This window comes from Periplaneta americana, chromosome 3, assembly GCF_040183065.1.
Source record: "Periplaneta americana isolate PAMFEO1 chromosome 3, P.americana_PAMFEO1_priV1, whole genome shotgun sequence".
Taxonomy (NCBI): Eukaryota; Metazoa; Arthropoda; class Insecta; order Blattodea; family Blattidae; genus Periplaneta; species Periplaneta americana.
In genome coordinates, this window is record NC_091119.1 from 164519043 (window position 1) to 164537681 (window position 18639).

General features: G+C 35.0%; 1 protein-coding gene across 4 annotated transcripts in view; it reads left to right on the forward strand.

Moving 5' to 3' along the window:
- Positions 1-18639, forward strand: part of LOC138696808 (paired box protein Pax-6-like) — a 571671-nt gene that overhangs the window by 535621 nt on the left and 17411 nt on the right. For all 4 annotated transcript variants that reach the window (XM_069822225.1, XM_069822227.1, XM_069822226.1 and 1 more), the window contains 2 exons: positions 11434-11516; positions 13360-13535. In XM_069822225.1, the coding sequence (XP_069678326.1) occupies positions 11434-11516; positions 13360-13535 (259 nt within the window). The remainder of the gene's footprint in view (positions 1-11433; positions 11517-13359; positions 13536-18639) is intronic.

Below are 18639 nucleotides of genomic sequence, written 5' to 3' on the forward strand. Positions count from 1 at the left end.
AAATCCTTAATTTTAAACTAGGATTACATACTCTATTATTTTGGATATAGGTAAATTATTTTTAATCTAGGTAGTATTCTTGAAAATGTGCACGAGAAGGGCTGTTGGCCTTAACTCCACCAGAATAAATACAACAACAACAATAATAATAATAATAATAATAATAATAATAATAATAATAATAATAATAATAATAATAATCAGGGAAAGGATTTATATGTAAATACATATTTACTTATAAAGCTAATATAATTTATATTTTGCATTATCTTTATGTTTCACAATGTGTAGGGTTGAAAAATCCTACTTTTATTTTCCATATTTTTCCATATTTTAGAGTTTAGTACATATTTTCGTTAATTTCCATATATTTTCCATATTTCATATAAAACAGTCCATATTATATTAGGTTTAACAATAAAACAAAACAAAATTCCATTAACTTTTAAAAATACATTTCAACAATAGAGATTTAAACACATGTTCAGTAATCCCTTTAACATCAGAGTTATTTGAAAATTAGCAGTCCTATCAACAATGGGAAAGTAAGTTACAAAACTGTATTAATTTAATTTAAAATTTTTAACAGACTTCAGTTGTGCAGCTCAACAGTTAAATGCCAGTCAGAGTACACATAGGTTCAGTTTTGTAAATCATACTATAAAGACGGTAAATATGCCAAAAGTACGTCATTCAGTCAATTTAAAATCAAAACTAACAAGTTACATTTCAGAATTTAAAGAAGATGGTTTATCAACTGACAATAAAATATTATTTTGTAATTTGTGTCAGTGTGCAGTATCATCTACACAAAAGTTCCTGGTGCAACAACACATTACAACTAGTAAACATCAGGCCAACAAACAACTAAATTCCAAGCAGAGACAATTGTTTTTAACACAACCAACAACATCGAATGTAAGATCTGAGTTTAACATCGACCTGTGCCGTTCTCTCGTCTCTGCTGATATTCCTCTCTACAAACTAAAGAATAAGGTCTTCAGGGAATTCCTTGAAAAATATACTCAACATACAATCCCGGATGAGTCAACACTTAGGAAGACGTATGCTCCATCCATCTACGATGAGACAATACAGAAGATAAGAGATGAAATTAAAGATAGTTCAATTTGGGTTTCCATTGATGAGACTCCCGACAAAGAAGGTAGACTTGTTGGTAATGTAGTTATCGGTTTGTTAAGTGAACAATATTCTGAACGAATTCTTTTACATTGTGATGTTCTAGAAAAGTGCAATAACAAAACTATAGTTAAACTGTTCAACGAAGCTATGGGTATCCTGTGGCCAAAGGGTATTATGTACGATAATGTGTTATTCTTTATTAGCGATGCTGTCCCTTATATGGTCAAAGCTGGACAAGCATTATCTGTTGTATATCCTAAATTGACTCATTTTACTTGTGTGGCGCATGCATTTCATCGTGTGGCAGAAGTGGTCAGAGACAATTTCCCTAAAGTAGATTTGTTGATTTCATCAGTGAAAAAAGTATTTCTCAAAGCTCCCAGTAGAGTTAACGTGTTGAAAGAAATGTACCCTGAAATTCCATTGCCACCAAAGCCAATTTTAACTAGATGGGGTACATGGCTAGAAGCAGTTGAATATTATGCCGAACATATAGACTCTATTAACAATGTTCTCCTTGCATTGGACTCTGAAGATGCAGTCTCAATTGATACTGCGAAAACAGTTACCTGTGACATAAGTGTGAAGAATGACTTAGCTCACATTCAGCATACATTTTCATGCATCATAAAAACGCTCAAAAGTCTCCAAAATAGGCACCTTTCACTATCTGAAAGTTTTGAAATTATAAATAGTACTGTGGAACAACTGAATCGTGGTAGAGGTAAAGTTGCAGATGCAGTAAGAGCTAAGGTGGACACTGTACTTTCAAAAAACCCTGGATATGAAGAACTACAAAAGGTTGTTGCTGTGATGAGTGGTGAATCAACAGTGAAGATTAACTTGGACTTATCCCCAGCAGACATTGTGAAATTGAATTATGTACCAGTTACTTCTTGTGACGTCGAACGCTCTTTTAGTCAGTATAAATCTATCCTCAGAGACAATAGAAGAAGATTCACTTTTCAGCACTTGAAAGAAATGTTTGTAACCTATTGTTATGGTAACAGACAATAAAAATTGTGTTTTGTTGAAACTACATTGGAAGATAAGGTACGTCCATTATATTTTTGTTTAGTTTGATTAAAATGTACCAATATTTAACGTACATAGTCATTTTTTTTATAATTTTAAGTCCATATTTAATTCCATATTTTGGTAAAAATCCATATTTAATTCCATATTTTGGTAAAAATAACTACATATATATTTACATATTTCATATATTTTTAGTCCATATAAATCCGTTCCCTGATAATAATATTATTATTATTATTATTATTATTATTATTATTATTATTATTATTATTATTATTATTATTTATTAAGGTCTTGAAACTTAAAGAATTTCATGGTATTTTAGTCTATTGAAAGGAATCTCTTCAATAATAATATATGTGCACATCGCTCGTTGCTTTCATTATTTTTATTAATTGAGGTAACTTGTAATATAGTGGTTGTAAATAATTGATTAAATGGCGATCTTACTCGTGTTAATTGCGTAAGCATGTGATCAATTTCAGAACACACACACTCTTTGACACAATTCTTCATCACGAACGCACCCACACAACAGGCAGCGAAGTTGAGACAGCGCCGAGATCTAGTAGGCTCTGAGGATGGTGTTAAGTAACACCGAAACAGGTGTAAGCAGCACATGCTTACGCAATTAACACGACTAAGATCGCCATTTAATCAATTATTAATATTCAAGTGTTAAAAGTAGTGTACGAAAGTTTCAACATGGATTATAGTGGTTGTACCGGAAGATGTAGATAGAATAAATTATTTATAATACAGGTTTAATTTTTGTAGTTAAGAATTGCATTTAAACATGAGTTTTCAGTGCAATTCTGTATACTGTAATTTGAAATATTAAGTAGGCTTATCTAAATTATATTTTGTTTATGTTATTATTTGTACTAAGATTGATTTATTGTTTTTGAATATATTTTAGATTATTTTTTATTATAGTAAAATTTTACTGTATGGGATCTTTTACTAATTAAAAAAAAAAACTTTTTTTGTTGTTCCTTGTATATGAGGATTTATTAAATCATATTATATATTTTTTATTTCCCGATTTTAAAGGGTTTAAATAATTATTTTAGTTATTGTTTTATTATTATTATTATTATTATTATTATTATTATTAATTTGGTAGTGAAATGTTATTCGACTTTAACGGTGTCTTCATTCACGAGCATTCTCCGAACGCAAGCTTGTGACACATGGAGCGGGCTAGCCTATATTTCGTTCCATAACGTCCGACAGGAGATGTAAACATTGCCGGCAGAGGAGGAGAGAAGTGTAATCGCTATTCAACCAATGGCAAATATCATGAATAATAAAAAGAAATCTGTCTTTTCACTTGGGATGCACTGTTTTCCAGTCGCCGTACGTTGCATTACTGTCTGTTGGCCAGCCGAAGTTCTTCATAAAATGCTGTATGTTCACTTGAGATGTAGGGTCTATTGCTTCATTCTTTCCAAGTCTTGCACTTCTTTCTGTTTTATTGGCACTTTTGCTGCTGGGTAGAATGGGCTTGGAGGAGGAAGAGATTCTCGCAGAAGTGCCATGAATCATGCGTGGCTTGCTAATTCATTGATCCTACTAGATACTTTGATGTATTCAACTCTGTCATGTGTATACTCAAAGTGGAATAGGGTACACATTGCAAAATTGATTCTCTCAGTTCTTTGCTTGTTTCTTATTTCTTCAGAAACAGCAGTCTTTTTGTAATATTTCTCCTGTTTTCAGCTGTTCACATCACCACTGACAATTGAATAGCTTTAAAACGATGCATGTCATCGACTACTGACCACTTAAAACAAATTATGATTTTAACTCGCCTCTAATATGCCAGCGAACTATGTTATTGGTGGCCTTTCAAGCAAAAACGATGGGTTTATCAATGTACTTTCGAAAGTAAGATAAAAACGAAAATGTCAAAAATGATTATGGTTGCCTTGTAACCACAGAAGAACAAACCAAAGAGCAAAGAATGATTAGAATAATGTTGCTGTATCTGAATTCTGATCAAAATATAGCGCGGTAATCGATCAGGCCCAGTTGTACTATCATTACTTAGCGCGCACTATCGGTTGCAACAGACAACCTCAGATATTCTATTACCTTTCGTAATGAAGTAATGACGAAACTATGACGTAGCTGTGTAACAGTTGTACTGTTATACACGATGTATGTAGTGATTATTAGTAAGGAATTTACACACGACTTATAAACGAGCTATTCATTGTGTAAGTATAAGACAGTTAAGGCTGGTTCAAAATAAACAAAAAATTAAATTCAAATACAGACGGATATAGACGAAACTATTAATATTTAAAAGCTTATTTTGTAAATAATTATTTAAAACTGCTGCATATTGTTAAGGAATGAAGATATTTTAACATTTAAATAGGCCTACTGATTCATTTTTCATATTTTTTTTCCACAATAAATTTCATAATTCGGCAAAAATTTTCTTCACGTTGTGCCGGTCTCTATTTATCACGGACCCCGTACATAGAGCGCACAATGGGCCAATGCAAGCCTACTTGTAAGAACCTATCATGGGTTCAACCTCGAAGAGCCAATCCAACCGCTTAGGTTATACCTTTAATGTCAATGTATGTGAAAGGAACTCTGTGTCATGTTTGTGGTATTCAATATACAACCAGTAATACTTAAACGAATTACAATTGTGGATTTTTAAATTACAGGGTCCGGCAAAAAGATTTGACATACTTAAGTGGCAGTAACTGTGGCTAAGACAATCGCGAAACGGTGGGAGTATAAGGAATGAACGTCATTATTGATGCTATTTCAGTTGCAATGGATCTGTGGAACGCATAGCATCGGGCGTTTGCCGTGGAGATGATTTTTTTTTTCAAAACAAATGATTCAGTAATTCTTACGCAACGTAGATTCCGACAACTTTTCAATGTGGGTCGACATGGGCGAGTTCTCAGCCGTAACACAATTTTATTGTGGGTAAACAATTTCAGAACGATTTCTTCAGCATCAAAAAGTAAGTTAACAGAAAGGCCAAGGACCGTCCGTACGCCAGACACGTTGTAGGCAGGGCAGTGCTGAACTTCAGAGTTAGGTTCCAGGTGTAATTTTCAAAATCTAATTTTGTTCATAGTAGACGGCAATAATGCATCTTTACGATAATAAAATAAAAACAAACTTACATTAAAATACAACTGTGTTGCCTCATTTAAAAAAAATCACATCTTTTTGCCATACCCTATATAACAAACGTGATTGCGGTTTAGACCACAACATTTAGTTTCAGACCATGCATAAGTATTGCGTCTATCGCCTTAGCTAACAAGAAAACATTTTCATGGAGGCAGATAAAAAAGTGACCTTTTTTTTCTTCCACCATGTTAATAACGTCAAAGCAAGTGCTTATAAAAATTTTGCCCAGGGCTCCCCAGAAAGTAAATTTCCCTGGGGCCGTTTACACAAAGAAAACACAATTTCATGGAAAGGTTTATTAGAAAAACACAGCAATTTTTTTTATATATTTTTAAACATATCCCCCACTGGAATTGAGACATTTTTCATACCGTGGGATCAACAGAGAGTTACAGTCGGCTGTCACACATTGGTTCCAATCCCGGCCGCAGACTTCTACGATACAGGGATGCATGGTATTACAAATGTCTCAATTCCGGTGGAGAATACGTTGAAAAATAGTTCAACAATATCTGTATCTGTTCCAATAAATCTTTGCGTGAAATTGGCTTTTCTTTCTGCAAACGGCCTCAGGGAAACTTACTTTTTGGATGGCCTCCGTAATTACGTTCGAGTGGCCAAAATTTGTACAAGCACTTGTTTTGGCATTATTAACATGGTGGAAGAAAAGAATAAACTTTATCTGCCCCCACGACAATGTTTGCTTGTAAGTTGATAGAGTGCGCACTTCCCATACAAACGGTACGTTGTTCTATTGTCAGTGTAGGCAGTCGAAGAAATGTATCATCCGTTCATTTTCTAGCGCTCCTTCACTGGAGCGGCGAAACCCGAAGTGAGACAAGTGGCCAACAGGCTTGGAGCTCGCATATTCAGTTTTTCACTGCCCCAACTCCCTCCTTGCAAGGACGTGTTTTCAAGTACCTTTAAAGTCTCTCCTCCCACTTCCCCCCCTCTCCCTCTCTTTCTCTCTCTCTGGTAGACATACAATGTCCCTTCTTGTGTGCTGCCATGCGTTGTCTCTGCGGTGGCCCTTTGCCGTGATGACAACACAAATAAAGACACCCGCAATGTGTACCTGTCTAAAAGTCTCATCTAAGAGAATACTGACCTCGACACCGAAAATGTAAAAGAGGATAAAAGAAAGAAAGAATAAGCAGCGCGATTTTACTGTCAGAATGTTAAATTAATTCTTAAGAAGAAGAGTCTCGGATTGTCTGAGGATAACTTGTGCTATTTATGGTTTGAGCCGGTGTTCGCGTTTCTTTCCTTTTGCTTGTTCGCGTATGACGCAGCCCGAGGGAGAAGGCTGTCTTGTCGTCAGCCCGATGCTGACTTTTCTCTCTGTATGGAGAAATTATTCTTCAACTACAGCAGCAGCAGTAGGTGGCTTCAAACTATTGATTTTCGATAAGGCTCTTCTTCTTCTTCTTCTTCCCTCCATGCGACTCTCTTCGTTCTCGTCTCTTCGTTTTTTATTTTATTTTCAAATTGATGCTGTAGGCACGTAAAGGCACGGGGCTAAGATTGATAACAATAGCGAGGAAAAATGCCAGAGTGTGAGCAGTGATATCAGTCAACGTGAAAAGTACGTTTTGATGGATAACTCCTAACACGTTCGCACTTGTTGTTAGTGTTGTCACTTGAGACGTACTTCCAGCACAAAAGAGAAATTACGTAAAAACGTGATCGGGTTATGATGATAATAATAATAATAATAATAATAATAATAATAATAATAATAAATAATTTCTTTACAACTCAAATTTTACCTATATATTGTAATAATAATAATAATAATAATAATAATAATAATAATAATAATAATAATAATAATAATAATAAGAAGAAGAAGAAGAAGAAGAAGATTATGATGATGAAGTACAAAAAGAATAAGAAGAAAAAAATTGATTCTTTCACAAAAAAAAAATAAAATCATATTGTTTATAATTACCTCACTCCACAAAAACCACGTACTTGTGCTCGGGGGTGTTCTTGGAAAAACAAAAGTAAAAATATCGATATATATTAATGGTCTTACTAATAAAAACTCTTATACTTACTTACTTACTTAATTACTTACTGGCTTTTAAGGAACCCGGAGGTTCATTGCCGCCCTCACATAAGTCCGCCATAGGTCCCTATCCTGTGCAAGATTAATCCAGTCTCTACCATCATACCCCACCTCCCTCAAATCCATTTTAATATTATCCTCCCATCTACGACTCGGCCTCACCAAAGGTCTTTTCCCTCCGGCCTTCCAACTAACACTCTATATGCATTTCTGGATTCGCCTACACGTGCCACATGCCCTGCCCATCTCAAACGTCTGGATTTAATGTTCCTAATTATGTCAAGTGAAGAATACAATGCGTGCAGCTCTGCGTTGTGTAACTTTCTCCATTCTCCTGTAAATTCATCCCTCTTAGTCCCAAATATTTTCCTAAGAACCTTATTCTCAAACACCCTTAATCTCTGTTCCTCTCTCAATGTAAGAGTCCAAGTTTCGCAGCCATACAGAACAACCGGTAATATAACTGTTTTATAAATTCTTTCAGATTTTTGACAGCAGGTTAGAGGACAAAAGCTTCTCAGCCGAATAATAACAGGCATACAGACGTTTAAAGGCTGGTTCACAATAAACCTGGAACGGAAACTACAACGGGAACGAGAGCGGAAATATTGTTAAAATAAATGTATTTAAATGTGAGTATTCACAATTAACGAGAAGCTTACCGGACCCCGGGAACGGAAACGTGAAATTTAATTGTGACTGCTCATATTTAAATACATTTATTTTAACAATGTTTCCGTTCTCGTTCTCGTTTCCGTTCCCGGTTTATTGTGAACCAGCCTTAACTGTCTTATACTTAGACAATGAATAGCTCATTTATAAGTCGTGTGTAAATTCCTTACTAATAATCACTACATACATCCTGTATAAGAGTACAACTGTTACACAGCTACGTCATAGTTTCGCCATTACTTCATTACAAAAGGTAATAGAATAACTGAGGTTCTCTATTGCATATAGTACAACTGGGCCTGATCGATTACGAAGCTATATTTTGATCAGAATTCAGATACAGCAACATTATTCTAATTATTCTGTGCTCTTTGGTTTGTTCTTCTGTGGTTACAAGGTAACCATCATCATAAAACGACAATCGATATGAACAGCTGTTAGATGAGCGGCCATTTTTTTTATCTATGTAGGCCTACAGTACAACGCTTAAACAAGGAGTTTCGCATATACAACTATTCCAAAGCAATTCCCATTGTATAGTTACAGGCTGTTTATACATCCATCGCTTACGCATGATTTATTAGTAACGTTTTCTGTTCTAACCTGCATAAGGCTCATATAAACATTACGCACGGTTTATTAGTAAGACCGTAAGATAATAATACAAGGCTTTAATTTTACAACTTCCCACTCTAAATAACTATTTACTCCAATGAAATTTAATTTAAACAAAAAACGCGTCAATTTAGATACTGAGAGGAAAGTTTGAAATGAGTGTTAATTGTATTTTAGTTTTCATCCCCTTACTCCCATCCACCATCATTTGAAATTTCAAATGGCATTCCTATATTATGGTACTTAAATTTGAAAGAGTATTTAATAATTGTTTATAAGTTACATATCATGCATTAGTTCTCACATATTTTGTTTCCTACCGTCGCCTAGCAACCTGGATTGTTGTTATTGTCAGTTGGTTGTACGATGAAAACACAATTTATTTTGGATAATTTCCTAAATTAAATTTATTAAATTAAATGCTCAAAATGTGATTCATTGTTGGCTAGACTGTACAGTCTATTTCGGAACTCCTCTAAATAGCACTGCCATAGTATCAAAACTATATATTAAGCCTTCCAAAATGTTCAATGAATATCAGTAGAATTCCTTAAGGTATTGGGATTCCACGATATTATGAACGCAAAACAACTGGTCGGTTTGTTGTGACAGAATGCACTCTAAGTGCAATCAATTTTAACAGTAAATAACTATTACAAAAAAATGTGTTTACTGCAATGGTAGTCCATTTTAAAGTCTGATTTACAGCATAACGCGTCATGATATCCGTTTTGTAATCCAATGGAGTTACAGTTGGTACGTATAGTTCCACTAACAGTCAAGAGATGGTACCACAATGCATAATACGAAATCGTAACGTTGCACTCCTTCAGCGTGTACGTAGGACCTGCTAACCTTTAATTTTACATTAAATTATATTTGACAAAAAAATAGTATTTTTATAGGCGACACAATCCAAAGTACCTCGTACTTCTTGTGACACGAATATCTAGTTTCTTGCTCAAAATATCTGAGCGATTGTGATATTCTTTGCAGGAGTATTAATAAGTGGGCATTTATACATGAAATTATAATACAATATATAGTCATAATAACTGTTCACATAGACCTCATAGCGATGATAACGATTATGTTGATGAAAGTATGTTAATTACAATAATGATGTTGATTGTTATCGTGGGAATTACAACGGTGCCCACTGATTATCGTGACTATGACAACGATGAAGAGGATGACATGACGTTAAAAATAATCCCAATGACAAATTATAAAAAAGATCATGATGTTAATAACAACGACATTCATGGCAATGACAATATTGTAAAGACGACAATGTCATGATAACAGCGACATTAACAGCGGCGGCAACTGCAAAGACAACAATTATGTGGTGAGAACGACGACATGAATGACGATGACAACTATGAAGATAATGATGTGAAGATAACGACGACATTAATGGTGGAAACAATAGTAAAACCTACGAGATGTGATAACGATGATTTTATTGGCGTTGACAACTGTAAGGCAATGATGTGATGATAACGACAATAATGACGATAACAACTGCTAGAAGACAATGATGTGATGATAATGACGACATTAATGGCGATGACAACTGTTATAAGATTACAGTGACGTTATGTTAACGGCGACATTAATGGTGATGATAACTACTGTAAGATGGCAATGACGTTATGTTAACGGCGACATTAATGACAACTGCTGTAAGATGGCAATGACATGTTAACGGCGACATTAATGACGATGGCAAGTGTAAAGTCGACAATTATGTGATTTAACGACTACATTAATGGCGATGACAACTATGAAGATAATGATGTGAAGATAACGACGACATTAATGGTGGGAACAACAGTAAAACCTTCGAGATGTGATAACGATGATTTTATTGGCGATGACAATTGTAAAGACAATGATGTGATGATAACGACGACAATAATGACGATGACAACTGCTGTAAGACGACAGCGACGTTATGTTAACGGCGACATTAATGGCGGTAACAAGTGTAAAGACGACAATTATGTGATTTAACGACGACATTAATGGCGATGACAACTGTAAAGAAAATGATTTGATGTTGACGACAATAATGACGACAACTGCTATAAGACAATGATGTGGTGATAACGACATTAATGGCGATGACAACTGTAAATACAATGATGTGATGATAACGACGACAATAATGACGAAAATAACAGCTATAAGACAATGATGTGATGTTAACGGCGACTTTAATGGCGATGAAAATACTAAGGGTAAAAATAACATGTTGATAATTGTGACAAATGATCATGACAACTAAAGGTGACAGTGATATGATAGCGATGATAACAGAGACCAAGACATCTGTAAATATGACGATAATACGTTGATAATCATAGGAAACAATCCGATTGTGATAATGATGATAAATTGGTGATGTCGATAAAGATAATGGTGACATAGCGATAAAGATTAGGATAATGATACTAATGCCAACGATGGTAGTGGTGACTATGATGCTATTACAATATGCTATGGTAATATGATTATTTATTTATAATTGATTTCACAGATGTATTTTTATTTTCGATTTTAAGTAGACTTATGGTCCTAGTTCATTAAATGTCAAACTAAGAGGCGTCTGTTAATTTCGCTATAAATTGTGGCAAGTTATTTGCATTAGTGATTGTTACATTAATTTAAAAGTGTTTGTTGTTACTAACCCACTAACGTTGTGCGTTCTTTTTCAGAATTCGAGAGGACGCATTATCCAGATGTATTCGCTCGTGAGAGGTTAGCAGCAAAAATTGGCCTTCCCGAAGCAAGAATACAGGTATGTGATGTTCAGCATACGAAAAGATGCTCGTAATTGCTGGTAAAATTCATGTTCTGGGAATAATAAGTTAATTAAGTAGTAAAATATTGCTGCAATCGAAAAGTATTGGGAATAAATTTGAATAAGGAACAAAAAAAGTTTCCTTTCCAGGCAGGATTCGAACCACGAAAGTCTTTTAGGGTGCAATTCATAGACATTTCACAGCACGCGCTACGAGCGTACTAAGCTAGCCCCGGCTATCCACTGGTTACTAATAACTTACAGAATTCAAATCATATCCTATCGCTAACACTGGTTTATGAATACTAAAAACGCTAATCATCCACCGGAAGCCCGCGCTAAAAATGTCTAAGAATACGGCCCTTAGCTACCAGTCTATCGTGCTCAGGAGTGAACAAGGCTCTGAAATCAGCTACAAGGATCGGTCCGGTTTTTTTGCCACTACTGTACAAAACACAGTTCTCGTCAGTTGTCTTTAGTATACATTTTGCACTCTACAGTGTACTATTCGTTTACAATACTTACAGTATTTTACATTGCCACAATACAGTAGATATTAATATTTCAAGAAGAACCATTATAATTAAAATTTGTAATTATGTGACTACTTTGAGGCAGCATAACGTAGTCGACAGCGGAGCTGTAGTCATGAAAAGTACTATATATCGGTAAGGTTGTAAATCTGGCGCACTTTATAAAAATACTGGATTTGTCATGTTTTGATAATGTATTAAAAACAGGATCGCTAGACTAAAGGTACGGTCACAGAACGCTACTTTTGCAGCGCAACTTTTGCACTGCAGCTGTAAAAGTTGCGTGTCGTGTTCACACGTAAGCCAAAAGTAGCGTGCTGCACGCTACTTTTCGTGCTGCACAACCCGAGTGCTGCAAAAGTTGCAACTGGAGGTTGCGAGTCTGTTCACACGCAAGGCGCTACTTTTGCAGCCGCAGTCATGCTGCAGGTTCCCATCTCCGTGTTGACTTCTCAATATACATTTTGCGGTTATGTTCGCATTATTAAGAAACTCATGCGAAAGCTTCCTTATCCATTATTTGCTTTTCTGTCGTATCTAGTATTCAGAAATTGACATTATTTTTACTATAAAGCTTTTAAAAACGCCTATATACTTAAATGATAACCAACAGTATATTCACGTAATCAATGTTGGCAACCCTTCTGTTTGGAACTACGCTACGGAAAATTCAAAAAATGAATTATATCGTCAGCAATTATCCTCAGACTGTGTTGTGTATTTAATAACTTTTACAAATAATTTATTTTCATCAAATTTAACATTAAATTATATCCAAACAATAAAAGTATCATTGGCACATTTGGGTGGCAACACTGGTTGCAACCGCAGCAAAAGTTTCAACAAAATCGATATCAAAAATGCTGCGGCTGCAACCCTGAGAACCCTGTTCACACGTCGCTACTTTTAAGCTGCGCGCAGCATGGAAAAGTAGCGGGCAGCAGGTTCGGCAGCAGCTACTTTTCGAGTTGCACCGTTATTCACACGTCACAGTACGAGAGTTGCGCAGTTTTTTGTACTGCAGCGCTGCAAAAGTAGCGACGTGTGACCGTACCTTAAGAATAGAATATAAATCAGAATGTTACAAACGAAAAGAAAACGACTGGATGGTGTTCAATTAGCTTACCAAGGTACAATTCGTGGTGGTGATGATGATGATGATGATGATGATGATGATGATGATGATGATGATGATGATGATGATGATGATGATGATGATATAACAGCATTGTACTGTTGATTGTCGTGGTACATACACGTGCGTCTGGGACTTTCACATCAGCTATTGACGAGCACCATTTCCTCAGGTCTGGTTTTCGAACCGAAGAGCGAAGTGGCGGCGTGAAGAGAAGCTACGGAACCAGCGGCGGGTGGTGGAGCAGCCCAGCGCCTCTCCTCCCAGGCTGCTCAACGGCAGCAGCTTCTCCAACAGCCACATGTACTCCTCCATTCCTCCTCCGATGAGCATGGCTGATTCGTACAGGTTAGTTCGCCTTACTGGAACATTCGTTTTATTTTCTACCATTTATATGGTATTTTCTATTCTCATTTTTCTAGCGTCTTTTATTCTTTCTCGCTCTCTTTTATGTTTCTTCTTCTCCATTTCCTTCTTCTTTCTTTCATCATCATTTCGGAAAAACTAGCGCTGAGGTTGTTCCGATGATTTTGGAAGTAGAAATGATTGAATTTTTTAATGATTTTTTTTTTTTTGGAGATGGATTTTAAAAGCTAAGAATTTTAAAGAGAAATATTTAAAGGAAATTGTTCGGAAATGTAGTAAATTACGTATGAAACGAAAGGTAGGTAGTAATAGAAGTGCAAACGTTATTGTTTCAAGTGAAGGGATAAAAAATCACACAATACAGTGTAACGGGAACAACGCAAACCTCGTATTAATTCAATAACTACTGAAGTACAACAAATAATAATGAAATAAACACGTAGTTTCCATAATGTAAATTAGTTTCAACGTCCGCCATTACGATAGCCAGTATTGGCAATATCACTAATCACCAGGCTTTGAAAATCCTGCACAGATTCGTATATTCAAGGCATTACAAAAGATTACCTAACCTAACTTGTCACAGATTCGTACATGCAAGGCATAAGAAAAGCTTAGACCTAAACTAATGTAACCTGATCTGTCAAGGAATCGTATATATAAGGCATAGCGTGAGTGTACACTAGCGTGAAATTTTCGTAATGTCACCAAAGTTATGGTGGTATGACTGGTAAAACTGTTGAAGGTGTATAAGCGGAGTAGGAAGGAAACTACCTCAGCGCTAGTTTAACCCTCATGTCTTCCTTTTTTCCTTCTTTACTTCCTTTTTTTCGTTCCACTTTTCTATATTCTTTGCAGTTGTTTCCATTTTTAAATATTGTTTCTTTATTATTTCCTATTTTCTTTTTTTTTTCATTTTCTTTTACGTTCTAATTCAGTTCCCTAGTTCTTCTTTCCTTATTACTGTATTCTTTTATAGTATTGCTCCATTTGTTTTCTTATGCAGAGTGTCAAAAAGTTCGTTTACAACGTTTCAGGGATGATAGAGGAAGTAAAAGCAAACATTTTTTTATGTGACAAAAACCTCTCAGACTTGTCATTTCGGCGCTACAAGTGAAGAGATTGTCTTTAGACTCTGTTACCTGAATGCAGTGATTTGAAGAAAAGTTGTTCAGAGATGTGATTCAAACTGCCTTCCGTTTAACCGAATGCATAATTGATTTCTACGCCCTACAGACTGTCCAATAGACAATGCTAAAAAGAAGACAGGAGCTTGTCGAACAATCGCTGCAACTTCAACAACGCGAGCAACCAGCTCATCTGCGTATTTCGAGGTTTCTCAAACCAGACATTTCATATTCCCCACACAAAGAAATTCATAGGGGTTAGGTCGGGCGATCAAGATGGCCATGATACTGCTAGCAGAAAGCGAACTTACCTTTCACTGCGTTTGTAACACGATTCGCCTTACAACATGTTGCAGTCAAAACAGAACTGACTGGTAAGTTGTCTGACGGAATCCAAGCGACCTACGTTTTAGGACACTTACTGGCAAAATGGTGCATCTGCCAGATTTTTGTCACATAAAAAAGACGTTTGTTTTTACCTCCTCTATCATCCCTGAAACGTTGTAAACGAACATATTTTGACATGCTGTAGACCTATATGTTTCCTTTCCTCTGTTTTCGGACATCAGTGTTGATTTCGCCGGAATTGACAGATATGCCCAATCCATAGTGGTGATGATGAGATTATGATTATGATGATGATTATTATTATTATTATTATTATTATTATCATTATTATCATCATCATCATCATTATCATCCTGGTCGTTTGTTATTACTTGAGCTAGCTTTCCTTTTTTTTTCTTTCTTACATTTTACCTCCACTTGTATGTGTTGTTTTCTTTTTCTTTTTTCCATTAATTCTAATTTCCCGTTTTCCATTCTCAATTACTTATGTCCTATTTCATTATATTTATTCTCAATGCCTTCTTCTCTTGTTTATATGGTTTCCTTTTTATCTTCATTTAGTTTTCTCTTTCCTTCTGTTAATTTGATTTCCGTTACATTTAACTCATTCTGTTCTCTTCCTTCTCTAGTTTATTTTGATTCCTTCTTTTAGTTTATTTTCTTTCCCTTGTTCCTTCGTTCATTTTCGCCTTATTTTATTCATATTCCAATATTTTATGCTTTCCTCTTTCTTCAGCTTTTGTTTTTTTTATAATTTTTCCTTAATTAAATTTTATTCGTTTTATTTTTTTGATTCCCTCATTTAAATATTTAGACCCATACACTGTTTTCTTTGTTTACCTTTGTATATTTGTCCCCTTCATTACATTTTGTTTCATTTCTTTTACATTTTGTCAACTTTGTTCACATTTTTCCTTTTTTACAGTTTGCTTTCTTTATTGAATATTTTGCTTTCTTCGTTTAAATTTTGCTTCCTTTATTTACATTTTGATTTCTTTGCTTATATTTTGTTTCTTTTGTTTAAATTTTGCTTCCTTTGCTTACATTTTGCTTTTGCTTCCTTTGTTTGCATTTTGCTTCTTTTGCTTATATTTTGCTCCCTTTGTTTACATTTTCTTCCTTTGCTTACATTTTTCTCTCTTCGCTTCCTTTCGCATTAGTTGTGGTTTGCTCACATTGATTGCATTTTACCCTCGTTATTCGCATTTTGTTTCTTTCGTAGTTTGATTGTTTAATTTATATTTTACATCATTTGTTTGCAACATTGTTTGAATTTTCTTTCTTTTCTCTGTATTTTGTTTCCTTTGTTTCTGTTTAGTTTCCTTCGTTTCGGATTTTTTCCTCTGTTTCGGTTTTTTCTTTTGTTTCTGTTTTGTTTATTTTGTATTTTATTCCCTTAGTTTGCATTTGTTTCCTTTGTTTGATTTTTGTTTTCTTTGTTTGTTTTTCGATTCCTCTATTTGCATTTGTTTCCTTTGTTTGCTTTTTGTTTCCTTTGTTTGTTTTTCGTTTCCTTTATTTGCATCTGTTTCCTTTGTTTGCTTTTTGTTTCCTTTATTTGCATATGTTTCTTTTGTTTGCTTTTTGTTTCCTTTGTTTGTTTTTCGTTTCCTTTATTTGCATTTGTTTCCTTTGTTTGCTTTTTGTTTCCTTTCTTTGTTTTTCGTTTCTTTTATTTGAATTTGTTTCCTTTGTTTGCTTTTTGTTTCCTTTGTTTGTTTTTCGAGTCCTTTATTTGCATTTGTTTCCTTTGTTTGCTTTTTGTTTACTTTGTTTGTTTTTCGATTCCTTTATTTGCCTTTCATTTACTCCACGTGTTTTTCGTTTCCTTTGTTTGCTTTTCGTTTCTCTGTTTGCTTTCTATTTCACTTGTTTGCATTTTGTTTTATTTGTTCGCATTTTGTTTCTGTCTTTGCATTTTTTCTCCTTTTCGGTTTTTATTTTGTTTCTTTTGTATTTTGTTCCTTTTGCTTGCATACTGCTTTCTGTGCTTATACTTACTTTCCTTTGTTTGCATTATGCTTTCTTTATCGGTATATTACTTCCACTGTTTGTATTTTTTCTTTCGTTTTCACTTTGTTTCTGTTGTTTGTACTGTACTTCCTTTGCTCTTACTTTGTTTCCTTTGTCTACTGTTTGTTTTCCTTATTTTTGTTTTCTTTATTTAGTTTTTCGCCTTATTTTTCTCTTACTTGATTTGTCTTATTCACCACCTCTATTTCTTCCTTATCGCTTTATTTCTTTGTTGTCATTTAACTTATTCTTTTTCTCCCTTTTAATTGTATCTTCCGCCTTTCTTCTCTTTTATCTTTTATTTCACCCCTTTCACTTTCTTCATTCCTACTTTTCCCTTTCCCCATTTTTTTAATCCTTAGTGATCACCGCTCTCTCAAGTTGGGATAAATATGTTTGGTATGGACAATAACACTCCGTATCTACAAAATATAGGTAACAACCCAGCAGGTAGGAATGCTAACGATTTTAACGAGACAAATAACTTCCATACCAAACGGATTTCTGGGGAAGGTAATGCAACTTGGCTTTGTCTGTACTGAAGACAGACGATCAGGATTTTATTCGAAAGGTATTTAACTCTGAGCGAGTCAAGATAAGGAGGTTTAGCTGGTGGAATGTGGGAGGGCAGCACACAACCATGGCGACGCCGTTGCCCGGGGCAACGGATGGCCTGCAGCTTGTTATTTCGTAAGAGCGACCACTCCGCACGTACATACCTCATAGTTCGGCGAGGCGGGCGATATTGCAAGGGCCTATTTTCATTCTCATTTTATAACAAAACCTGAAGCCTTGCTGTTAATGAAGAAAACATTCCGTGTGCGCTATACAGGCCGTGGGGGCGGGTTGGGGGTGCGAGAAAGGAAAGGGGATTGTTGTTGACGTGGAAGTTGTAATGAACTTCTCCCCAAACTACCCTTGAAATAATTAACCAGTAGTCTAGACTTTATAGCTACAAACACTGCACAGAGAGGAGCTCTCGTGGGCGGAGTTCTAATATGGAAACAGAATTAAGTACCTGAGCTATCAAGTTTTTCTTTTCAGTAATTCTTTTCACCGTTAACATCCAGTTGGCGCGTTATTGATCTCAACAATGCCCATTTTAATGAAACTTTGTTAAGCGTCCAGTTTAATAAGCTACAACAGCTTCTTGCGAGTTTTCGGCCCGAGCGAAGAGTCTGTCTAAATATCGTATCGTACTTCATCGGATTCTGACGTCATTAAGAAGCATGGAGCTGCCTCATTAAAACGAGAAACTTCTAAAATTGTTTTAATTTATTCAGCCACTTCTAAGAACCAAATCATTTCTTCGTCTTTACTGTTGACCCAGTCAACCGTGTAATGTGCAGAGCTTATGAATTAACAACAACAACAATAATAATAGTAATAATAATAATAATAATAATAATAATAATAATAATAATAATAATAATAATAATATCAACTTGAATAATGACAGCTTGAAGTATGTTATATGATAGCGTTAACAGGCTTGTCATATGTTCCCGTTTGAAGATGTATGACCAGTCGCTTTGCTATTTAGTACACTGGCGTTCAAAGATAATAATTACTCGTATCTAGGCTTGTAATGTTAGGGA